The 22,370-nt window shown below is 38.2% G+C and overlaps 1 protein-coding gene across 4 annotated transcripts in view; it reads right to left on the bottom strand.

Moving 5' to 3' along the window:
- The window catches only part of ABI3BP (ABI family member 3 binding protein), a 276,389-nt gene extending 274,518 nt beyond the window's left edge, over positions 1 to 1,871 (bottom strand). For 3 of the 4 annotated variants that reach the window (XM_032631466.1, XM_032631463.1, XM_032631465.1), the window contains exon 1: positions 1,736 to 1,871. In XM_032631466.1, the coding sequence (XP_032487357.1) occupies positions 1,736 to 1,814 (79 nt within the window). In that variant the 5' untranslated portion in view covers positions 1,815 to 1,871. The remainder of the gene's footprint in view (positions 1 to 1,735) is intronic. The other variant, XM_032631467.1, reaches the window with a different exon arrangement.
- Positions 1,872 to 22,370: the final 20,499 nt, after the last annotated feature.

The raw sequence follows: 22,370 nt of genomic DNA, 5'->3' as shown, positions 1-22,370 counted from the left end.
GGTAGCTTCAATGATAAAGAAAAAACTTAGCATTAGAGACAAGGAGACTTGCCATTTATTTTATAATTATATTAATTTCATAGTTTTTTTTCAAATTACTGAACCTATGGATATTTTTTAAAATTACAAAAGAACCCTGGATGAAAATACTTCAGATTAAAGTGCAATGAACAAGACAAAAGTTCTGTGGCTGTTTTTGACAATTTTTTTTTAACATAACAAATAAAGGAAAATTGTGTCAAGAGATTTGCATCTAGCGATTGCAACATGATAATTAAAGCATTTGGAATTTGCAGAAGTCTGCAGTCACAAAATTATGGCTCTCATCTCTACACAGTAAATACAAGGTAAAATAAAAACATTTGGAGGTATTAAGCCTGAGAAAAACTCCAGACTTTTCTCAGATGGTGGGTCCTTGTTAAATATTTTAGCAGTAGGAACAGTTAATTCTGAATGCTTGTGGCTCATGACTGATTTATTTAAACACTTTTACTACGATCAAGAAACAGAATACTTGATAGAAAAGAAAGATCTAGTAGTGTATATTTTTATTTTATTTTATTTTGCAGAGTTATCGTAGAGTTGAAAAGGTTTACTCAGCCTTTTTTATTGCTTTTTATATCATCATGTGAAATATCAACTAGCCAAACCCTTCAGCTTTCACGCTCTGGATTCAAGTTTCACTTAATACACGGAAGAGAGAATGGTTTTCACTTGGGACAAGATGATCTTGGAGCAAACTACCGAGAGGGAGGACCTAGCAGGATCTTTGGATATTCTGACTAGAACAATCTTTCTTTCCGACTCTATGCACAGCAGGGTTTTGACAAGCTCATGGCTCTGCATTGCCTCTGATATTTTCCATCATAACTGTATGAAAATTCCAGCCTGTTTTTTCCTAATCCTGCTGACTACAGCAGTCTGCAACCATAAAAAGCCTTCACAGACCTGAAGTTGGCTTGGAAAATGCCTCTGCAAAGGAGCAAAAAAATACCTGCAACATTTATGTTCAAAGATAGGAGAGAGGTAAGCTCTTGTTTTGGTGCTGATGGGCTCAAGAGATTGTTTTTAGCGTCTAAATTAAGACATTTTCATTTTCTTCTGATGACATTTGTAAACAAAACACCAACACTAAAATGAGAGCAATTTAGCCAGGAAAAGGAGTGTCATGTCCAGCAGATCAAACCCTCTTCCAAATTCCACCAGAGAGAAGTGTCTATATATCAGCACATGACCGTTCTTTGTCGGTGTGCCCTGCCTAGAATCCTTCAGCCTCCAAGCTAACAGGTATGTGTGAGGTTTACACAAAAGATTCTAGGTTTCAAATTAGCTTCTTTTAAACCTTCAGCTAGCACTGATTTAGTCTCTGAGGAGGGGGATAAAAACACCAAACAAGTCTTTTCAGCAGACTATATAATACCCATCTATACCATACAATTCATTATACAAATACTGTAGTTGAAGCTATACCATTCAAGCTACTGTGAACATCTGCTAAATCTAATAAGAAGTTGGTTTTCATCTTTTGCAGTAAAGAGATCCAACTGAAAATTAAATAGAGGGGGGTGTGGGGAAGCAAAAGTTTAAGCTACTTCTCCACACATTTGAATTCTGACTCTCCGAGACGAACTCTATTCCCCCCATCTGGCAAAGCAGATCATATTTAATACCAACATTTAAAACCTAGTATCTTTTAAACATTATTTTGAAAACACAAAACATCAGAGCTACTTGCCTTTTGGCAATTTCTGTGCATTTCCCAGGGCTAGTGCAATACTTCCACAGAGAAGTAGACACCCCAAGCTGGAGAGCATGTTGCATTTGCCACCTCACACGGGGAGTGATGCTGGTGGGAGTCCCGCAACCCTGGAGCTGCATTTAAGTGGACTGTCTCTCGGTGACAGAGGAGGGCGGCTGCACTTAGCTATGCTGTGGGCTTACTCACAGGGGGTGGAGACAAAATGACATCACACCCTTTCCCACACACACATCAAAAAAAAAAAAAAAAACGCACAGCAGCAAAAACATATCATCACATTTCCTGCTAGGTTGTAACTGTCTGTCTCTTCTCTTCCCTCTATGATATAAAACTTGAAATTATGGTCAAACTATATTTATGAAAGAGAAAGTAGTTGGGCAATTTTGAAACATGTGATGAACTCTTTTTAAAAATCCAGAAAAGACATCTTTAAAACCATTGGAACATTAAAAATATAAAATGAAACCTTATTCGGAAGGAAACTGTTTTTAATTATCTGGTAAACCAATCCAATTCTTCTTTCAAAGGGGAATAAGCTCATAAAAATTCACTTTGAACCATTTGGAAGTTCCAATATCATGAGAAACTTTTAAGAGTAAGTCATTGGCTACACAGCTATTCATTATATATAATACACATGGATGCATACATAGATATACACACAGATATATATTGGGTTGGCCAAAATGTTCGTTTGGGTTTTTCCTGACTGATGTTACAGGAAAACCCGAACAAACTTTTTGGTCAACCCAATACCTATGGATATTCTATAGATGTGGAGATATAGAGAAATCACTATCACTAATTGATCCCCAACTCTGGGACAGGCTCTGTAATAGTGTCTTTACCTACATTATTGCATTTTAATCCTCACAGTGACTACACAGGAGATCTTGTGTTATCTCTGTTTCACCAGTGAGAAAAAACTGAGCCTCAGAGAGGTTAAGAGTCCTGACCAAGCCAGTGTATTCTAATGGTTAATAATTTGGATGGGCTTTGGAGTAGAACTGGCTGGGTATAAACTTGGATGCTATGTGCCTTTGACAAATTTCTCCATCTATATCTCATCAAAACTGGTTACATTTAAGGGCTTGCTCCATGCCAGGCACTGATCTGATCAATTCACATCTATTCATATGTATTCCTTACAATAACCTAGGAGACAGGCATTGCCATCACCCCCATTTTACACAGAAACTGGCCATAGGGAGGTTAAATGAAAAGCCCAAGGTCACGGTGCTAGTAACAGACCTGGCACTTTAATCAGACAATTTAAGCCCAGAGCTTCCACTCTTCATTACTACACTTCAAATTCAAAAATAGAGATGACAGTACCAATTTCACAAATTTGCTAGCAGGACTTTTGGACAGTACTTACCATAATGCCTGGTACACAGGAAGCATATCATAAATGATAGTCAATGAAAACAACAAAAATAATGACAATAATAAATCCCCCAATTAAGCAGAACTATGCTTCTAACACAGGTACATCCACCTCCAAAGCCCATGTGTATCCTCTCTCTCTCTACATCACATGACCCCAAATACAGGCATTGCTGGAATGACTGGGTTAATAAAGCACTTTAAATGTTGTCATTTAAATCAACTCTTTGAAAATAGCTTATTTCATGCGGTTGCTGTAGCTGAACCAAAACAGTAAAAGGGAAATGGAATAATGGTGGTCCAATGAAATTCTAGTCAAAAAACTTACTAAAAGAAAAAAGACACACTGAAGAGATGGCCCCGTCTTCCAAATAAAGCGTGAGAAGGCACATTGTTAAAGTCATTTAGAGCTGGCCCCGGCTAAGCTTCCAGCACAGGAATGCTCTGGCACTGGCTACGAGGGGATTGGGTTATTTAACAGGTCTTTTTCGTCTCTAATTTTTTACTCGAATAGGCAGCTCTCTCAAACCCCCAGTTTAGACATTCATCCAGCTGGCACTGCTGATTCTACTTCTATATCCATTGCCATCAAGTTAAGCCAGTGAGGCCACTATGCTAGCAGGAAATGACAGGGTTTTGTTTTTTTTTTTTTTTGAGGGGGGTAAAAAAGAGCAGAAATATTGGGGTGGGGGGGAAAGAAAGGCTGGTTCTTTAAAACAGTGTGAGAAGCCGGCCGGAAGGTTAGGTAATGGAATTCAGGAATCAGTGTCTGCTTGGCCTGTGGGCTAAATCAGGTCTACATTAGCAATTGTTATTTGCAGATTGGAACTGACTGGGGGCTAATTAAACAAAGGTCAGTCTCTGATTAGTATTTTGTCAGAAAAAGTTGGTTGCATTACTATAGCTAGTGGGACAATGAACATTCATGGAAGACCCTCAAAGTATAGAGGTCTCCTGAGATCCTGAAGGAGGCACGTCCTAAAGAAACGGACCACGTCAGAGAAGGCATTTTACCTTCTCAACAAACAAAAAGTTTTCTATCATGTCAGAGTCTCAGCCCCAACAGGAGGTAGACAAATAGTGCAGAAGAACTGTTAAGGGCCTTGCTCACAGAGGAAAACATCAGGGCTGTGGTCATGTAACCCCTGGAGGATTTAAGGCCATTTTTTAAGGAAGAATTACCTTTGCCTGTGGGTAGATTGGAGATGATGATTGTCGAAGAATTTGCACACACACACACACACACACACACACACACACACACACCGTACGTCTCCCAGGTGTCACAAGAGAGTGCTAAACCTAAGTCCTGGTTCAAATGCCTCTGCAGGCACCTGTGTCTGTATTTACCTGGAAATACAGAAATGTGAAGCTCTGTGAGATGTAGAATCTCAGATTGAAAAAAGTTGTTTTACACATTTATTCAAAGCCCATAAGAGTGTATAACACCAAGAATGAACCCTAATGTAAGATATGAACTCTGGATGAGGACAGTGTGTCATTGGAGGTTCATCACTTATAACACATGGTAAAACCTCTGGTGGGGGGATGCTGGTAATGGGAGGGCCAGGGGTATGTAGTATATCTCTCCATGTGTGGGAGCCAGGGGTAGGTATTTGGGAAATCTAAGTACCTTCTGCTCAATTTTGCTGTGAACCTAAAAATGCTCTAAAAAAATAAAGTTTATTACGAAAAACTTTTGTTGAAAGAACATTTAGGAAGAACTTCTGGAAAATCCCATAAACTATACTTGTATTTTCCCTCTGTTCTGTGAAGGCAGGGGACCATGCCTATTTTTGTCTATCACTGTACCCAGTGACTAGAATCTGATAAGAATGCTATATGTTAAGACGAATAAGGGTCAAATGAAGCAGAATCCCTCAATTCCTCCATATTGTCTAAAGGTATCAAGCCAGAGAAAGCTAGACTATGACTTGGAATGTACGATTGTTGGGGAAGGGAGATAATTCTCCAAGAGTCTCTCACATTTCTGGATGTCCTATGAGAAGAGGCACTGATTCCCTGTGCTCCAGACTACCTTTTCAATGATGTTCCTACAGCAAACAGCCTTGGAAGAGAGAAGTTTGTTTACTGATTCATGTAATAAAGATAAAGTCTCCCTCTGGGGCAAAGGGAACACATGCTCATTGTCTATTATCAAAGATTCAAGTTCCCTAAGCTTGGGTTTCCTTTCTTGTAATATAACCTGTGGCATGTTTTTGGGTACCACCTGTAGCTCTTGGTGTGGTCCTGTGGAAACTGGGGCTCCTAGAATGAGCACAGATGCTGATATTCAGGCTACAACTATTGCTGGGTGTAAATAACTGTCCTTTGTCTTTGACCCAGCATCCTTGTGTCTCCTGCCAGCATCCGTGAAGTGTGCGGGTTGGCTTGCACATATGGTAAAATCCCAACCCTTCACAATTCTTGACTTTAGCATTGACCCACTTCATAATAGACCCACTCCATAATGGTATAGTGCCATTACCTACATTCAAGTTCACAGTAAGAATCAGCCACGAAACTATCGTGCATAGTTAAGAGTGCTGCTGACATTGCTTATTAAATCATATAGTACCCTCTTTAGAAAAGCTCTGGGGGAAAACCTCTGTTCTTTATGTCCAAAAAAATGTAATCTTTTTTCTGATCAGCTGCATTTATTTTGTGACATTGTTCTCTTTTTGCGTAGACCATTAGAAAACCAGAACCAAATGTGTCCCCCACCCATATTAAGTACATATAGGTCTTTGCAGTGCACATGTTTTGACATCATCCCTGGCTTTTTCTTAACCCCACCCTTTTTTCTTGCTTATTTTACTTAGAGTCATTATGTGGTTTTGTAACTTGCTTTCATTTTTTTCTGGAACAAGGTGAAGTAATAAACAAACCCCACATTGGAGTTATGTCAAAAATATGTGTCAAAATAGGTGAAGTGGGAATCTGTGAATGTGCTCTCTGCTTTCCTTTTCTACACAACAGTAAACCCTGATAGAATTCTGGTACAATGATTGTAGAGCATACTTTCTTTATTTATATTTTCTCCTTGGGAAAGTAGGCAAAAGGCAGGTGGATGCCCAGAACACTACTCGTACTTTTCCGTCATTTTATGTTTGGCTTTTTAAGTGTTGAACATTAATTCCATTATTTGAAATGAGACTTCCACTAAAACTCATCAGTCTTTCAAATCTTGCATGTAAACTCTGTGCAGTCATTCTACCCATCTGTTCACACTTTTGAGTCTCTCATACATAATGCCCTATGCTAAGAGATTTTTAAAGGCTTATAGATCTACAACTAATAAAATGCAAAGACATGCTGTGGGTTTCTAGGGGATGCTAATAAAAATAATTTTTATTATGACTCATATTTGAAACTGGAAACCCAGTGTCCCATGTTTTCAGCCCAAACATTGTTTCTGTAATTACCGTACTGAATGAGACTCATGATCCAATTGGAGGAAAATCCTGCTCCAGGGGGGGTACATTTGACCAGAGCACGAAGTTCTTTTCCACAATGCTTTTTTGGCACAGGGAAGTATGGCCCTTTAAATGCCTAAGTGATGTTTGCAGATCATTCTTCAGTCTGTCTAAATCTTGACTAGATATTTGGCTTCATAGCTTTGAAGGAATTAGCAACTTGTATTTATAAAAAACTGTAAAGAATTCTTTCTTTTTATTAAGCTGGAAACAGGCCTCTTTAAGACCTAAGTTGTACATCTCTGAGCTCTGAAGTTTGCCTTCCTTATTTTGTCTGAATTCTGCTTTCTTTGTGGAAGTGCTGAGTACTGAACTGAGCTTGTGCAGATGAAGGAAATATCTCCCACCTAGGATTTAAATGATATAAAAATTGAGGGAGTCAAGTGCTGAGTGGGGAATACAAATTTGTAAACCAGAGAAGGGACTCTGAAAAGGAGGATGTGCCAGAGAAGGCTCCCTAAAGTAGAGTACAGCATCAGGGAGTTCAAGACCATGAGAAACATAAGGAGGCAGCAGAAGGTAGGGCAAGTAGCATGGTGATCCTGGGAACATACCCTAGATAGGAGATTTTGCCAGCAGGCTGACTTTTATACTTCATTGCATGTGGTATATGAGAGGCCTGATGTGTACTAAAGCCTGGCATGAGACAGCCATGATCACGGCCTCCTAAACAACAGAGTCTGGATCTTTTTAATTTATTGTTTAATGGAAGTGCTACTTCTCTGGACACTTCCTAACTTTGTTACATTGTTTTAGGTGTGACAACCAGGTTACAAGTAGAGTTAATTAAGTTCTTTAAAGATATTGCAAAATTGAGGTTGAGAATTACATTGTGGAATGTCTCTATGAGAGGGTGAACAGAAATAAGGAAATGGAAAGAAAGGACCCCTTTGAAGACAATTTGAGGCCATATCTCCCCCCAGGATATGCATTTGTGGGTCCTTTGGGCCATAGCTACCACTGAAATAAAGCATAGAACAGTATTCCAAAGGGAAGGACACACTCTAAATCCAATTAGAAAAATACACCCTGAGGAGGGGGACCAAGGAGGTGGAGCATGAGGACGTGGAGCTCAACTCCCCTCACAACACATCAAAAATACGTCAACATGCGGAACAATTCTCATGGAAAACTAACTGGAAATTGGCAGAAAACCTCCTATACAACCAAAGCTGCAAGAAGGATCTCCACGTAACCAGGTAGGACAGAAAAAAAGGCATGGGGTTGGGATCTGCATCCCTGGGAAGGGCCACAAGGGTGGACCCTCTCCCTAGGGAGCAAGTACGCCGAGGCTGAATCTGGGTATCACAGTCCTGGGGGCCTGCAGGGAGGAAACAAGCCCGCTTACCTGCTGGGAAATCCACTGAGACAGATAAAAGGACTGGAGAAGCCTAGACTCTACTCTCAAGGAATGTGTGTGTACTGTTTTGCTGACAATCAGGACAGAGGCCTCACCACACTTCCCAATCCAAAGGGACAAACATTCTGGCCCCGATCACTGCACGCCACAGCCTGGCATAAGATCTGGGCAGAGACTCAGTGTAACTGTGCAGAGACAGACAGGGGCACCTGGGGTGTGATCTGGGCAGAGCCATAGAGGCCAGTGTCAGTGAGTACACTGTCAGTGCATACACTGGCAGCGTCACAGGAGCATATGGTGGCTAAGCACTGATCACTGAGCAGACAGACCCTGGGAGAGGACTCATCTAGCTACACGGAGAGCCCAGAGGGCCTGGGGTGTGGTCTAGGTGGAGGAGTGACAGCCATTGTCAGCATGTATGCAGCAGTTCGTCTCCCAGTGAGAGCACCCCAGCTCTACCGACTCTACACTGCAGCTTTGGGCTAGATCTGGGGCAGACAGGTCCTGGGATAAATCTGCCACAGAGGCAGCCCAGATCTCAGGAAAGAGAGCAGCCACCTCATTTCCTGCAGCCACAATGCTCTGAGCCCCAGCCCGAGCCTACTCCCCACTACAGCCTTGAACTAGATCTTGGACGAACACAACAGAGAAAGGGAAGCAAACGTGGGCTGCTTCTGAGCAGAACCATGAACACCTGCACAGGTGGCACACAGTTTGCTGTGACTGCAAGGGCCTCACTTGTTTCAGCAATCACCTCCTTCAAGGCAAGACACACACCCAAGAGCAACAGAGCCTGATCAAGCCCAATCCTCAGGGCTTCTCCTCCAACAACTGGGAAGCAGACCCCACCCCTGACAGGATGGTGACAGCCAGGAAGCCCTACCTCACATCCAGCACAGGCTCCAGATACTACAACACCAACCATACCCCTTATGAGGGGGACACTGAGAAGCACACCCTGAGGAAAGATGTGACTGGTGTCCATACCAAAACCAGCCCTCACACCAAAGACATTGGACACACACAGTCTACACAGGGATGCTCCCACATAAAAATACCACTTCAAGACCACAGTACATAACTGTTTCTCCTAAATTCAGAGAGACAGAGAAAGTTAAGTAAAATGAAAAGGCAGAGGAATCACTCCCAATTAAAAGAACAAGAGAAATCCCTGAAAGAACAGATAATGAAAGAGAGCTCACCAGCCTACTAGACCCCAAGTTCAAAAAGGAGGTAATGAAAATGCTAACTAAATAAAGATTATTGATAGAAATTCAGATCACAGTAACAAGGAACTAGAAACTATAAAAATAAACCAATCAAAATAGACAATTCAATTGCTGAGATAAAAACCAATCTAGAAGCAATGAATAGCAGACTAAATGACACAGAAGAATGAATAAGTGATCTAGAAGAGAGAATAATGGAAATCACACAATCAGAACAGCAAACAGAAAGACAAATGAAAAAAATGAGCAACATATAAGACATATGGGGTAATATAAAATGTGCCAACCTATGCATAATACGGGTTCCAGAAGTAGAGAAAGAGAAGGAGATCAAAAATGTATTTGAAGAAATTATGGCCAAAAACTTACCAAACTTAAAGAAGGAAACAGATATCCAGGTACATGAAGCACAGTGGGTCCCAAACAGAATAATCCCCACACTAAAACATATAATTAAAATGGCAAAAGTTAAAGAGAGGATTCTGAAGGCAGCAAAAGAAACACAAAGAGTCAGTTACAAGGGAACCCTCATAAAGCTGTTAGCTGGTTTCTCTGCAGAAACTTTGCAAGCGAGAAGGGAACGGCATGATATATTCAAGGTGCTAAAAGGGAAAAACCTACAACCTAGGATATTCTACCAAGCAAGATTATCATTTAGAATAGAAGAGAGATAAAAAATTTCTCAGACAAGCAAAAACTAAAGAATTGAGCAATAGTAAATCTAACCTAAAAGAATTACTGAAGGGTCTTCTCTACATAGAAGAAAAGAAAGAATCTATAGGAAAGGGAAAATCACAATAGGAAAGGCAAATATATAAAAGGATTGAAAATCACTTAAATAAGCATGTACATAGATTTAAAAATAATCAAAAATTATAAAAGTGATTATAATTAACAGTAAAAGGATAAGCATGAGTCTGTAAAATAGGACATCAAAATCAGAAAATATGGGGGAGAGGAGTATAAAAATGTAGATCTTTTTAGAATGTTTGAACTTGAATGACTACCAGTTTAAAGCAAAGAGATGCAGTTAAGGATCAACATACTTGAACTCCATGGTAACCACAAATCAAAAATATACAATAGGTTCACAAGAAACAAAAAGAAAGGAATATACTACAAAAGAAAATCATCAAACCACAACAGGAAAAACAAAAAGAAGAAGAAATGAACAAAGAAGAATGACAAAAACAACTGGAAAACAAGGATTAAAATGGCAATAAGTACATACCTATCAATAATTACTTTAAGTGTCAATGGGAAAAATGCTCTGATCAAAACATAGAGTGGGAGTTTGGATAAAACAAGAACGTACAAGGTGCTGCCTACAAGAGACTCACTTCAGGGCAAAGGACACACACAAACAGAAAATGAGGGGATGGAAAGAGATTTCATACAAATCGAAATGACAAGAAAGCTGGGGTAGCAATACTCATATCAGACAAAATAGACTTTAAAGCAAAGCCCATAAATAAAAACTAAGAAGGGCATTATATAATGATAAAGGGATCAATGCAAGAAGAGGATAGTACACTCATTAACATATATGCACCCACTATAGGAGCACCTAAATATATAAAGCAAATACTAACAGACTTAAAGGGAGAAAATGACAATAATACAGTAATAGTAGGAGACTTTAATACCCACTGACATCAATGGACAGATTTTTCCAGACAGAAAATCAACAAGGCAATGGAGGTCCTAAATGACACAGAGACCAGTTGGACTTAATTGATATTGACAGGACACTACATCCAAAAAAACTAGAATACAAATTCCATTAAAGCACACACGTAAGGTTCTCTAGGATAGACCACATACTAGGCCACAAAACAACCATCAACAAATTTAAGAGAACAGAAATTATTATAAGCATCTTTTCTGACAACAACAATATGAAACTGGAAATCAACCACACAAAGAAAAATGAGAAAGGAACAAACACATGGAGACTAAACAACGTCCTACTAAAAAACCAATGGATCAACAATGAAACAAAAAAACAGAAATCAGGGATTTCCCTGGTGGCACAGTGGTTAAGAATCCACCTGCCAATGCTAGGGACAAGGGTTCGATCCCTGATCTGGGAAGCTCCCACATGCCATGGAGCAACTAAGCCCATGCACCACAACTACTGAGCCTGAGCTCTAGAGCCCACAAGCCACAACTACTGAAGCCCATGCACCCTAGAGCCCACACGCCACAACAACTGAGCCCACACACCACAACTACTAAAGCCTGCACACTCTGGGGACCGCGTGCCACAACTGCTGAACCCACGTGCTGCAACTACTGAAACCCATGCACCTAGAGCCCATGCTCCACAACAAGAGAAGCCACTGCAATGAGAAGCCCGCACACCACAATGAAGAGTAGGCCCCACTCACTGCAACTAGAGAAAGCCCAGGCACAGCAACGAAGACACAACGCAGCCAAAAAATAAATAAATAAATAAAATAGTAAACATTTTTATAATTAAAAGAAAAAACAGAAATCAGAAAGTACCTTGAGACAAATGAAAATGAAAACAAAACCTTAAAAAAAATCTATGAGATGCAGCAGAAGCAGTTCTAAGAGGGAAATTCAGACCTTCCTCAAGAAAGAAGAAAAATCTCAAATAAACAACCTAACCTACTACCTAAAAGAATTACAAAAAGGAAGAATGAACAAAACACAAAGTCAGCAAAAGGAAGGAAATAATAACTACCAGAGAGGAAATAAATAAAATAGAGATTAAAAAACGATAGGAAAGATCAATAAAACCAAGAGCTGGTTTTTTTGAAAAGATAAAAAAATCAACAAACCTCTAGTCAGGTTCACCAAAAAGAAAAGAGAGGACTCAAACAAACAAAATAAGAAATGAAAGAGGAGAAATAACAACTAATGCCACAGAAATACAAAAAAATATCATAAGGGAATACTAGGAATAGTTATATGCCAATAAATTGGACAACCTAGAAGAAATGGACAAATTTCTAGAATCATACAGCCTGCCAAAACTGAGTCAAGAAGAAACAGATAATCTGAATAGACCAATCACTAAGTGAAATAGTCTGTAATAAAAAAACAAATAGGGCTTCCCTGGTGGCACAGTGGTTGAGAGTCCACCTGCCGATGCAGGGGACACGGGTTCGTGCCCCGGTCCAGGAGGATCCCACATCCCACTGAGTGGCTAGGCCCATGAGCCATGGCCACTGAGCCTGCACTTCCAGAGCCTGTGCTATGCAACGGGAGAGACCACAACAGTGAGAGGCCCACGTACCGCAAAAGAAAAAAACAAAGAAACAAAAAAAAAACAAACAAAACTCCCTGCAAACAAAGTCCAGGGCCAGATGACTTCACTGGGGACCTCTACCAAACATACAAAGAACTTAGATCTATCCTGCTCAAAATATTCCAAAAAATTGAAGATGAAGGAACATTTCCAAATTCATTCTATGAAGCTGCTATCATCCTGACACCAAAGCCAAACAAAGACAGTACAAAAAAAAAAATTACAGGCCAATATCTTTGATGAATATAGATGTAACAATCCTCAACAAAATATTAGCAAACCAAATCCAACAATACATAAAAAGGATCAAACACCATAATCAAGTTGGATTTATTCCAGGGTGGCAAGGATAATTCAACATACACAACTCAATCAGTGTGATACACTACATTAACAAAAGAAAAGACAAAAACCACATTATCATCTCAAGAGATACAGAAAAAGCATTTGACAAAATTCAACATCTATTCATGATAAAAACTCTCACCAAAGTGGATATAGAGAGACTATATCTCAAGATAATAAAAGTCATTTATGACAAACCCACAGCCAACATAACACTCAACAGTGAAAACCTGAAAGCTTTCCTGCCAAATTCAGGAACAAGACAAGGATTCTCACTCTCACCACTTCTATTCAACATAGTATTGGCAGTCCTAGCCACAGTAGTCAGACAAGAAAAAGAAATTAAAGGTATCCAAGTTGGAAAGGAAGAGGTAAAACTGTTACTATTTGCAGATGACATGATACTCTGTATATAGAACCCCAAAGCCTCCACACAAAAACTATAAGAACTAATAAATGAATTCAGCAAGGAAGCAGGATACAAGATTAATATACAGAGGTCTGTTGCATTTTTTACACTTTCAATGAAATGTCAAAAAGAGAAAGTTAAAAAAAACTCATTTAAAATCACATCCCAAGAAAAATATCTATGAAAACTTAACCAAGGAGGTAAAAGACCGATATGCTAAAAACGATAAAACATTGATAAAGGAAACTGGACATGATTCAAACAAATGGAAAGATATCCCATGCTCTTATATTGGAAGAATTAATACTGTTAAAGTGGCCATACTACACAAAGCAATCTATAGATTTAATGCAATTCCTATCAAAATACAAGTGACATTTTTCACATAACGAGAATAAATAATCTGAAAATTTCTATGGAACCACAAAAGACCCAGAATTGCCAAAGAAATCCTGAGGAAAAAGACCAAAGCTGGAGGCATAACCCTTCCAGACTTCAGATTATACTTCAAACCTACAGTAACAAAACAGCATGATATTGATACAAAAACATACATATAAATCAGCGGAACAGAATAGAGAGCCCAGAAATAAGTCCACACACCTATGGTCAATTAATCTTCAACAAAGGAAGCAAGAATATACAATGGAGGGCTTCCCTGGTGGCGCAGTGGTTAAGAATCCGCCGGCCAATTCAGGGTACGTGGGTTCAAGCCCTGGTCCGGGAGGATCCCACATGCCGTGGAGCAACTAAGCCCATGAGCCACAACTACTGAGCCCACGTGCCACAACTACTGAAGCTCACGCACCTAGAGCCCATGCTCCACAACAAGAGAAGCCACTGCAATGAGAAGCCCGTGCACCACAATGAAGAGTAGCCCCCCGCTCACCACAACCAGAGAAAGCCCACACACAGCAACAAAGACCCAACGCAGCCAAAAATAAATAGATTAAAAAAAAAAGAATATACAATGGAGAAAAGATAGTCTCTTCAACAAGTGGTGTTGGGAAAGCTAGACAGCTACATGTAACTCAATGAAATTAGAACACTCCCTCACACCGTATACACAAATAAACTCAAAATAGTTTAAAGACGTAAATATAAGACATGACAACATAAAAGTCCCAGCAGAGAACATAGGGAAAACATTCTTGGACATAAATCATAGCAATACTTTCTTAGATCCGTCTCCCAACGCAAAAGAAATAAAAGCAAAAATTAACAAATGGGGCCTAATTAAACTTAAAAGCTTTTGCACAGCAAAGGAAACCATAAACAAAATGAAAAGACAACCTACGAAGTGGGGGAAAATATTTGCAAACAATGTGACCATCAAAGGGTTAATATCCAAAATATACAAACAGCTCATACAACACAATATCAAAAAAACAAACAACCCAATGAAAAAATGGGCCAAAGACCTAAACAGATATTTTCCCAAATAACATACAGATGGCCAACAGGCACATTAAAAGATGCTCAACATCACTAATTATTAGAGAAATGCAAATCAAAACTACACTGAGGTATCACCTCACACCAGTCAGAATGGTTATTATCAAAAAGTCAACAATTAATAAATGCTGGAAAGGGTGTGGAGAAAAGGGAATCCTCCTACACTTTTGGTGGGAATGTAAATTGCTGAAGCCACTATGAAAAACAGTATGGAGTTTCCATTAAAAACTAAAAATAGAGTTACCATATAATCCAGCAACCCCACTCCTGGGTATATATCCAGAAAAAATGAAAACTCTAACTGCAAAAGATACATGCACCCCAATGTTCATAGTAGCACTAAAATAGCTAAGACATGGAAACAACCCAAGTGTCCATTAACAGACGATTAGCTTAAGAAGATGTGGTATATATATATATATATATATATATGTAAAATATATATATATAATGGAATATTAGTCAGCCACAGAAAAGAATGAAATATTTCCACTTGCAGCAACATGGATGAACCTAGAGAATATTACACTTAGCAAAGTAGTCAGTAGACCAATATTCTATGATATCACTTATATGTGGAATCTAAAAATAATACAAATGAATCTATATACAAAACAGAAAGAGACTCACAGACATAGAAAACAAACATGGTTACCAAAGGGGAGAGGGGGCGGAGAGGGACAAATTAGGACTATGGGATTAACAGATACTAACTACTATACATAAAAGAGATAAGGAACAGAATTTACTATATAACACCGGGAATTGTATTCAATTATCTTATAATAACCTATAACCGAACTTATAATCTGAAAAAACTAACTGAAATCACTTTACTAAAACTAATACAATATGGTAAATCAACTATACTTCAATTAAAAAAGAATAATTCAGGGGAAAAAAAGTGAAAAAAACAAAAAAAGAAAAATACACCCTGGTACAAAAGGAAAACATGTAGTAAATTGGTCTAAACTGAGAATAATAAATTTAGAAGGTGATAGCTTACAATAGATGAATAATCATGTATTTAAAGTAACAATCACTGACAAGGACAAAAGTGCACAAAATTTCAATTTGTGATGTCCTGTGTTTTGACTTTGTGACACTCTATTTTCTAATCTCTATCTCTTCTCCAGTTTAAAAACATTTGTGTTTGAAGTTAAGGAAAAAACAATAATTTGATGTGATAACTAAATGCTTTAAAGAAACTGCAAAACTAAGGTTGAGAATTACATCATGCAGTAATGTCTCAAATGAGAGAATAAACAGAAACAAGGAAATGAAAAAAAATATTTCCTTGTTCTACACTTGAGCTTTCCAGTACAGTAAACACTTAGCTACATGTGATTATTTAAATTTAAATGAATTAAAACTAAAAGTTCGGTTCCTCAATCACACTAGCCATATTTCAAGCACTCAGTAGGTCATATGTGGCTAGTGGCTACCATATGTGACAGCATAGACAAACCATTTCCATCACCGCAGTTCTGTAGTATAGCATTGATCTTGACTTCGTCAACTAGCATCAAACTCTACTAGTGGAGAATGACAAACATTCATATTTGGAATGAGTAAATCAATAAATTAATTGATTTAATTAATGAAAGACTGAATTAATAAATCACTCTCTTTTGGCTCTTTATCTCTCTTTTCAACATAAATATAATATGCTTTTATTATTTGTCTTTGGTAAACTTCAACCGATATGGGAAGTTTTTCTCAAAATGAGAAAGTAACTAAGGGGGACAAAGGATTTTCACCTATAAATTTACAGCTCTTGAAATGTCAGGGAGCCAGGACTGCGAATGTAATCTAGGGTTGCTGACAGGATATATCAAAGTGGCCCAGCCACTGTTGGTTGGCAACCCTACAGTTATTCTCATCAACCTTTTTCTTCTCTAAGAGAACTTGCCTTTCATGGTAGAAGATGGCTTGGAAGGGCTATGTGAACAAATTCTAGCTAATAAATTTTAAAGAGATTTTTGCCAATGTGCTTCTAGCAAATATATATTTATCTGATGAAAAGAAACTTACGAGAAGGATAGCTCCTTCCCACCCCCTTTTTGCTGCTTTGAATATTATTAAATGAGGAAGGGATGCTTAGAGGCACAGCATCCATCTTGTGGTCATGATACAAAGACATAAAAGTGCAAAAAGCTCAACTAGGGCCCATACGCTGTTGACCCTAGGATCAATCATGAAATGGGCTATCTATGGACTTGTTATAGAGAAGTTATAGTGTAAATAAACAAAAATGTATTTGTTTATGCCAATTCTAGTCAGATAATTTGATATTTGTACCTCTTTGTGTCTCAATTTCTTCTGTAAATTGGGATGGCAGTTTCTACCTCATAGGGTTACTGGGAGTATTAAATGGCTTAATACATGTAAAATACTTAGAACAGTGCTTCATGCATAGCAAGCACTCAATCACTTTTGGCTACTGGTATTTTAGTGGTGGTGGTGGTGGTGGTGGTGATGGTGGTGCTTATAATCATTGCAGCTGAAAGTACGTGAACACTTAACCTGATGAAGAGCACACTCCATGTAGGCCTGCTTCTCAGCAAAGACATCAATTCAGAAGCTGGGAAGTATACAGAAAAGACTTAACTAACTTCTCTGAGAGTGCCTTTTCCAAGCATTTGGTTTGCTACTGAAGACTAATTGAGGCATTGAGTGAAACTATTATGAAAATAGTCATATTTTCAAAAGCCATATTTCAAAAAAGTTTTATGTCAGGCATCCCAAAAGCTTAGGTTCACTGCCCTAAATCTAGTATCCTGGAAATGTATAAATAGTTCAAAGTAGTATATCAGCATATCCTTAAAAAGAGTCAATGTATGTGGGTATATTATTCTTCAAGCCAAGGCTTTTTCTAGTATATTTTCGTAGATTTATTTTATTTTCAACAGCTTTATTGAAACAAAATTGACATAAAACTAACTGCACGTATTTAAATTATACAATATGATGAATTTTGATATATGTTTTCACCTGGGAAATCCTCACGTCAGTCAAGATAACCACCTTTAAATGAATACTTGTAGCCCTTTTTAATCCCACCCTCCTTCCTCTCCACACCTCTCATCCAGTCCCTCATAACCACTGATCTGCTTTCTATTTTAATACCTTAGATTGCAGTTTCTAAAGTTTTACACAAATGGAATCATACAGTACGTACTCTAGTTTTGACTGGCTTCTTTCACTCAGCATAATTATAATGAAATTCACCTACTTTATAATATGCATCAATAGTTCATCCCTCTTCATTGCTGAGTAGTATTCCATTGAATGGAAATACTACATTTTGTTTACCCATTCACCTGTTGATGGACATTTGGGCTACTGCCAATTTGGCTATAACAAATAATGCTGCTATGAACACTTGCATATATGTCTTTGTAGGGCTGCATGATTTCATTTCTCTTAGATAAACACCTAGGAGTAGAACAGCTAGATCAAATGGTAGGTGTTCATTTAAATTTTTAAGAAACTGCCAGACTCTTTTTCAAAGTAGATGTACAGTTTTACAATCACACCAAGAGTGTATGAGGGTTCCAGTTTTTCCACAACCTTGCCAACATACAAGTGTATGTCAGAATTTTTAATTTTGGCCTTTCTAATAGGTATGTAATAGTATCTCATTTTTATTTTAACTTGCATTTCCCTAATGACAAATAATGCTAAATACATTTTCATGTACTTGTTTGCCATTTGTTTGTCTTTTTTGGTGGCATCTCTTAAAAACCTTTGCCTTCTTTTGGTGGTGAGGAGATGGTTTGTTTTTTTATTATAGGTTATAAGAGTTCTTTATAAATTCTGGATATAAGTCTCTTATAAGATATATACTTTACAAATATTTCCTTGCTATCTGCAGCTTGCCTTTTCATTCTCTCAATAGTATCTTTTGAAGTGCAGAAGTTCTTAATTTAGGTGAAGTATGATTTGTATAATTTTTCCCTGATGGATTGTACTATTGGTGTCATAGCTAAAAATCCTTTGCCATTCAAGCTTATGAAGATTTCAAAATTTTAGATTTTACAGTTAAATCTTTGATCCATATTGAGTTGATTTTTGCATATGGTGCATGGTATGGATTCAGGATCATTTTTTGCATCAAGATATCCAAGTTCTGGTGCCATTCACTAATTGCTCTTGCACCTTCATCAAAAATCAACTGTTCAAATATATACAGGTTTATTATGGAATGTTTATTCTGTTCCATTACTCCATTCATCCTATCTTAATGCCAATAACACATTTTATTGACTGTGTTAAAATTCTTGTCTTAAAATTAAGTAGCATTAATTTGCCTGTGAACCCATCTGCATCTGGAGTTTTCTCTGTGGGAAAGTTTTGGGTTTCAGGGTGTTTTTTTTGTTTTCTTTTGTTTGTTTTTTAAAAAATTCAATGTCTTCACACTGATGAAAAAATCAAAGATGACCAAAGAAATGGTGGAAAGACATACGGTGTTCTTAGATTGGAAGAATCAATATTGTCAAAATGACTATACTACCCAAGGCAATCTACAGAGTCAATGTAATTCCTATCAAATTATTAATGGCATTTTTCACCGATGTAGAGCAAATAATCTTAAAATTTATATGGAAACACCCATAGACAAAGCAATCTTGAGAAAGAAAAACAGAGCTGGAAGAATCAGGTTCCCTGACTTCAGACTATACTACAAATCTACAGTAATCAAAACAGTATGGTACTGGCACAAAAACAGAACTATAGATCAATGGAACAGGATAGAAAGCCCAGAGATAAACCCATGAACCTATGGTCAACTAATCTATGAGAAAGGTGACAAGGATATACAATGGAAAAAAGACAGCTTCTTTAGTAAGTGGTGCTGGTAAAACTGGACAGCTACATATAAAAGAATGAAATTAGAACATTCTCTAACACCATAAACAAAAATAAACTCAAAATAGTTTAAATGTAACACCAGATACTATACAACTCCTAGCAGAGAACATAGGCAGAACACTCTTTGACACAGACCACAGAAATATCTTTTTGGATCTGTCTCCTAGAGCAATGGAAATAAAAATAAACAAATGGGACCTAATGAAACTTAAAAGCTTTTGCACAGCAAAGGAAACCATAAACAAGACAAAAAGACACCCATCAGAATGGGAGAAAATATTTGCAAATGAATCAATAGACAAAGGGTAAATCTCCAAAATTTACAAGCAGCTCATGCAGCTCAATATTAAAAAAACAAACCAATCCAAAAATGGGCAGAAGACCTAAATAGACATTTCTCCAAAGAAGACATACAGATGGGCAAGAAGCACGTGAAAAGCTGCTCAACATCACTAATTATTAGAGAAATGCAAATCAAAGCTACAATGAGGTATCGCCTCACACCAGTTATAATGGGCTTCATCAGAAAATCTACAAACAGCAAATGCTGGAGAGGGTGTGGAGAAAAGGGACCCTCTTTCACTGTTGGTGGGAATGTAAACTGATACAGCCACTATGGAGAACAGTATGGAGGTTCCTTAAAAACTAAAAATAGGGCTTCCCTGGTGGCGCAGTGGTTGAGAGTCCACCTGCCAATGCAGGGGACACAGGTTCGTGCCCTGGTCCGGGAAGATCCCACATGCCACGGAGTGGCTGTGCCCGTGAGCCATGGCCACTGAGCCTGCGTGTCCGGAGCCTGTGCTCCGCAATGAGAGAGGCCACAACAGTGAGAGGCCCGCGTACCACAAAACAAACAAACAAACAAACAAACAAAAAAACTAAAAATAGAATTACCATATGATCCAGCAATCCCACTACTGGGCATATACCTAGAGAAAACCACAATTCAAAAAGACACATGCACCCCAAGGTTCATTGCAGCACTATTTATAATAGCCAGGTCATAGAAGCAACAATGCCCATCGACAGATGAATGGATAAAGAAGATGTGGTACATATACAGAATGGAATATTACTCAGCCATAAAAAGAAAGAAATTGGGTCATTTGTTGAGACATGAATGGATCGAGAGACTGTCATACAGAGTGAAGTAAGTCAGAAAGAGAAAAACAAATATCATGTATTAACGCATATATGTGGAACCTAGAAAAATGGTACAGATGAACTGGTTTGCAGGGCAGAAACTGAGACACAGATGTAGAGAACAAACGTATGGACACCAAGGGGGGAAAGCCGCGGGGGGGTGGGGGTGGGGGTGGGGGGGTGATGAATTGGGTGATTGTGATTGACGTGTATACACTGACGTGAACAAAACTGATGACTAATAAGAACCTGCTGTAAAAAAAAGATTTCCCCCTGAAAAGCAACAGGGAGATCGTTCGGTATATAAAAGGATTTAAAGGGAAAAACGTCACCCCAGGCGTGCTACCTCCTCATCATATTATCAGAAGGACCAGATATATGCACCTGGAGCAGAAATACCAGTTGTTTTCCTTCATGTTGTGGACTTGAATAAGAAAAATGCCTCCTGCCCATAATCTTACCATTTACTTTGGCCCCACCTATGTAGCCCTTAGAAGAGAATTTGCTAATTTTCTTCTCCAAGACCAGAGGGCCATTGATTTACTTGGGTGGTCGAAGGACACCTACTCTACTGGTGAACATTTCTGGGTGACACGTAACAGGATTCCAGGCCAGAGGGCAAGTGAGTATTCTCATTTTGTTAGAGGAAGGGAGACTCAAGGAAGAGAGATTGGACACGTGAGTGAAATCATGGGAGTTGGACTGGAGTCGTTTGACTTTGAATCTAGCATTCTCTCCTCTACCTGACACCTGGCAGATACCCGCACCCCAACAGACATGTCAGCCTCAGGAGAGCCCATCAAAATTCACAGCATCACAGGGACATATTTACTCAAGATTTATATTAAGAGTTTTTCTGTTTGTGTAACTCTGAGCTCCAAATGCAATACACGAGTGAGAAAACAGCATTCTGATGTTTTCAAGATATGCTCCAGAATTAACATTAAAGCATGGTGGACAATCCAAAAAAAAAAAAAAAAAAGCCAAAGCAGTAAAAGTAACCATGGAGTATTGGTTGAAATATTTTCAAACACATTACTTGTTAATTCTACTTGAGAAAACCTAGCATTTATGAATTGTGAATGGATATGGTGTGTTAAGATCTCTCTACAGGATTACTCTTCCCATACTGAATGTGTGGCTTAAACCATGTCCTTGTCACTGGGCTTCACATAAATCAATAAAACCAACTCACCTAAACTAAAGTGTTCATACACTGAGTTAATAATTCATATTGGGAAACATATGTCAAGTTAATGATGTAAACTATAAAGATCATCTAATTATCTTTCTGAAAATTTAAAAGTTTAAAACAGCATGAAACAACATAAAACATAAAAAGAGGCTGGTTATATAAATTGAGGAACAATCTAATCAGCAAACATAATTTAGTCACTAAAATCCACATGACATTGGCCACATGAGAGACCTGAAAATGCTAAGAGAAAAATACGTAGTTTTCAAAATGTTGTGTACTAACCAGACAATGATGTCACAAAGAAAGAAAACTACAAGCCAATATCACTGATGAACATAGATGCAAAAATCCTCAACAAAATACTTGCAAACAGAATCCAACAGCACATTAAAAGGATCAAACACCATGAGCAAGTGGGTCTATCCCACAAAACGCAAGGATTCTTCAATATACAAAAA

Source organism: Phocoena sinus, chromosome 4, assembly GCF_008692025.1.
Source record: "Phocoena sinus isolate mPhoSin1 chromosome 4, mPhoSin1.pri, whole genome shotgun sequence".
NCBI lineage: Eukaryota > Metazoa > Chordata > Mammalia > Artiodactyla > Phocoenidae > Phocoena > Phocoena sinus.
Note: the sequence above shows the minus strand (reverse complement) of the source record. Positions and strands in the feature narration are given on the sequence as shown.